Consider the following 3858-nt stretch of genomic DNA (forward strand, 5'->3'; position numbering starts at 1 on the left):
AATTAAAAGTATGCAGTACGAACTGTAAACATTCTGGATCATAAGTTGGACAATACAAAAGAAATCAAATTCTGCAATAAACATCCTCTGATTAATTCCGAATAAGTAAATCCCCTAGCACAGTTTTCGGAACACAAAGCAGCATGAGAGTCAATAGAAGTAGATGCTGTTAAGGTTCCAGGATAGTATAAACTATAAAGAAACACTACGGCACAACACCAAGTAGAGTTTGAAGAAACCACAACAAGATAAGCAACAAGAACTCACCAAAAGAACAAATCCAGCCTCAACATCTATATATGTGCAAATGGATCAGTTAAATCCAACTCATGAAAAAGGTTGATACACCAATAATTGCGGACAAATCTATGAGTCGTAAAGTAAAACGGAGCATCACTGAAAACCCTGTTGACTAGCTAAAGCTTCCTGTGATGTTCTGCCAAAAATTCCTCATTGTTATTCCTGGTTCTGATGCCAAGTTCCATCAACTCTAGCAATCTTGCGTTCAAGACAAAGAATGCAACAAAGTTAATTTGCAACTTGATGCCCCGATACCTTTCCAACACTGCTGTCTTCAAACGGGTGTCAAGACATCTGATCACTTTCTAGTGTTTACGACACCACAAACTGTTTGGCCTTAATTCAGATGTCTGAAAAGAACATAGGAAACATAAAACGAAGATTAACCTCTTCTGTAGAGAGAGTGAATGTTTATCTTCATTACTTGAGTAAAAGAGGAAGTTCCAGAAGACAGTAAGATATAACATGATATGTCCATGAACATTGACAGTTATCAGAACACAAATTACACTAGTGATTGTCCAAACTGACGAAAAATTGGAAAGCTAACTCTCCAAACAAACGAGATAAATAACTAAAGCTAACTGTATGTATCACTTATCGTAAACACGTCCTGTGAATGTGATTCGCCTCAAGGCCACTCAAATTTATCTAGTACCATGCTCATAAAAGGTTAGCTTAAAATTCATAGGACATTAATGACCTCAACACTAGAGAAGTATATCCAAGAATGTCATAGTGGATTTGTCACTTGTGCTGTTCAGTGCTAGGAAAATTGAACTAATATGTGTAGTACAAATTCTAAACATTCTAGATAATAAGTTGCACAGCACAAGATAAAATCAAATTCCAGAATATTAGATAAAAACATCCTCAAAACCATTAATTCGAAACAGCAAATCCCCTAGCACATATCTCAGGGACACAAAGCAATCAGTACGAATTTCAGACAGTAAGTAGTACTTGATGGTGTTAAGGTTCCCATAGTACAGAAACACTACAAGCACAAGAACTAATATAGTCTGAAGAAAATAGAGACAAGATACTCGACAAAAGAACCAATCCAGCTTTTCAACATCTATGCAAATGCAAATGGATCAGTTAAATCCAGTTTACGGAAGTAGTTGATATACCAATAATTGCGTATATATCTGTCAGTCGTAAAATAAAACCGAGCATCTGTGGAAACCCTGTTCTCTAGCTGAAGCTTCCTGCGTTGTTCTGCCAAGAACTCCTGAGAGTTGTCCTTGGTTCTGATGCCAAGTGTCATCAACTGTAGCAATCTCGCATTCAATACAAAGAATGTCAGAAAGCTAACTTGTGACTTGGTGCCCCGATATTGTTCCAACATAATTGTCTTGAGAGGGATGTCAAGAGGTCCGATAAGATTCATCTGCTTGCGGCGACGCCACGCATTTGTTGGCCCTGCTTGAAACGAGTGCAAAGAGCACTGACAAAAATAAAAATAAAATGAGCAATTGACAACATAAGAGATGAACAGAGCAGTCGTTGAAGTATCAATGAAGAATCATCACCTCGATGTGTAACTTCTCCATGCACGGAAAGAATCCCATCAAGTTAATGACTGTATCCAAACTAAGAATATGCATATCAACAACCAAAATCTTGACAGTCCGCACCACTGCAGTTGGGCTATCAACGCGCGATCCCTTTAACAAGCATGTAGGAAAACATCAGGCAATTACAAGTGCAGAAGAAATGTAACTGAATGCACACAGGAATGCAATCCATCAGAAGGCTCGTAGTAAGGAAAGAAGTCGGAAGGCATTGCTACGATGCTACCTGAATAACCGCTGAGCCAAACGAGATTTTGGTGAAGTTGGAAAGGTAGCGCAGGGTCTCCAGTTTCGGTGCGGAGATCACGGATATATGGAGGTGGTAACCACTTTGATCAAGATGGAGCAGGCTCTCAAGACATGGGGCATTCTCAATGACGAGTTCCCCGAACTTGAGCTCATTGCCCCCTGAACTTTTAACATGCACACTGATGCTTCTAAGGCTAAGGGAGTCGATCCGGACGCACCGGAACCCAAAAGTGTGGTCAAGCAGCAAGCGCTCCAGAGCTGGACACCAGGCAATCATGTGGTGCAGTGAACGTTCCGAGATACTGACCATTTCAAGTGTGAGCTGCTTAAGCTGGGGGAACCGGAGGCCTTGAACGGCGGTGCTGTCAGGGAGGTTGCATCTTGTGATGGTGGCAACACGAAGGCTGGCGGTCGAGAGGCGGGAGATTGGCGCGGGCACTCGATACCACAGGCAGTAGGATAGATGAAGCTCTTGCAGATCGCAGAGGGCGGCTGATCGGAGCCACTCGTCCATGGTAGCGTTCATCTGGAGCAGCACACACTCGGTAGCACCTAGGCCCGTGAAGTCGTATATGTCGAACCAGAAGCTGCGGCCGGGGCCTGGGTGCGAGGCAAGGATGCGTGATACGACGCCGTGGAGGTGAAGCCGATGCTTGACGAGGCCGCGGCAGTCAAGGTTGAGAGGGGAGGAGCTCCAGAGGTGGCGCCACCGGGAGGCGAGGATCTGGGTGCGCGCGCCGTCTTTGGTGGGGAGGAGGGTGATGATCTCACCGAGGAGGTCGTCGGGGAGGTCGCTGATGACGTCCACGCCTCCACCATCTTCGCCCGCTCCGGGAGCCTCCATTTCCATCTCCATCTCCATGAGGCGTAGCGCAGCGCAGCGGTAGCTAGGGTTTAGTTGATGGAGGCACAAGGTTGCGGAAGCAAGAGGGCCAGCGGAGGGCGCGACGAGGGTGGCCCGGAATCGCGGGGAGCGGGCATGGGCGGCCGGCGGCGGTGCGGTGGGGGCGGCCGGCGGCGGTGCGGTGCGGTCGGGTGAGCGAAGACGGAGGAGGTTTCGATGTGTTTTTGGAAACCAGAAATGGAATTTGTTGGAAACCACAAGCGGAACGGAACGGAACGGAATGGCAATTTTTTTCCTTATGCTTCGAAGCGTGCAAGTGTTAGCTATTTGATCGTCTTTCTGCTAAGGCAGTAATTACTTTCATGTCACGTTTAACATAAAAATTGTGTTGCCTCTTTTTTTCCCCATTTTTTCTGGCTCCACTTGGCTCCCATCAGTTCCCCCGACCGAAATTTGTCGTTGGATGGACGAAATTTTCCCAGTCGTGTTCTCAGAGCCCACTTTTTGCCGAATTTGGCCTATTTTTCATCCGGCGTTTTTTATCGCCGGACGGACGAAAATTCCACCGTCGCGTCGCTGGATTTGACCTATTTTTCATCCGGCAATCGCAGGCCGAACCCAACATCCCGAAGAGCGCCTAAGAGCGCCGAATGAATAGAAAAAAGAACGTGGGCCAGGTCTGTCGGCGTCACACCCACAAAGATTTCCCCCACTTCACTCGCCCTGCTCAAACCACCTCATCGCCGCCACCTCGCCGGCGGCACCACCCCGACCCTCTACCGTCCCGTATACGCCGGTAGAAAGGCGGAGGAGGAGGCGTGGTGTGGGGGTGGCCGGCGGCGGTGCGGTCGGATGGAAACGGAACACGACGGATCGGAATGGGGATTT

General features: G+C 47.0%; 1 protein-coding gene across 1 annotated transcript; it reads right to left on the reverse strand.

Annotated features, from left to right (window-relative positions):
* Nucleotides 1-263: 263 nt before the first annotated feature.
* Nucleotides 264-2988, reverse strand: LOC124655655 (putative F-box/FBD/LRR-repeat protein At4g00315). Its single transcript, XM_047194515.1, has 4 exons — nucleotides 2104-2988; nucleotides 1836-1970; nucleotides 1434-1750; nucleotides 264-650 (listed from the first exon to the last, which is right to left on the reverse strand). Coding segments are annotated over exons 1-4 (1338 nt in total). The 3' UTR covers nucleotides 264-649.
* Between the last annotated feature and the right edge of the window lie 870 nt (nucleotides 2989-3858).

This window comes from Lolium rigidum, chromosome 5 (genome assembly GCF_022539505.1).
Source record: "Lolium rigidum isolate FL_2022 chromosome 5, APGP_CSIRO_Lrig_0.1, whole genome shotgun sequence".
NCBI classification, from domain to species: Eukaryota; Viridiplantae; Streptophyta; class Magnoliopsida; order Poales; family Poaceae; genus Lolium; species Lolium rigidum.

Excerpts from the sequence above, each read along its gene's own strand:
- LOC124655655 (XM_047194515.1), bottom strand. The coding sequence starts at position 2,988 with ATGGAGATGGAGATGGAAATGGAGGCTCCCGGAGCGGGCGAAGATGGT. Across the intron at positions 1,971-2,103 it reads TTGGCTCAGCGGTTATTCAG|GGATCGCGCGTTGATAGCCC; the intron begins GTAGCATCGTAG and ends TGCTTGTTAAAG. Across the intron at positions 1,751-1,835 it reads TGGAGAAGTTACACATCGAG|TGCTCTTTGCACTCGTTTCA; the intron begins GTGATGATTCTT and ends TATTTTTGTCAG.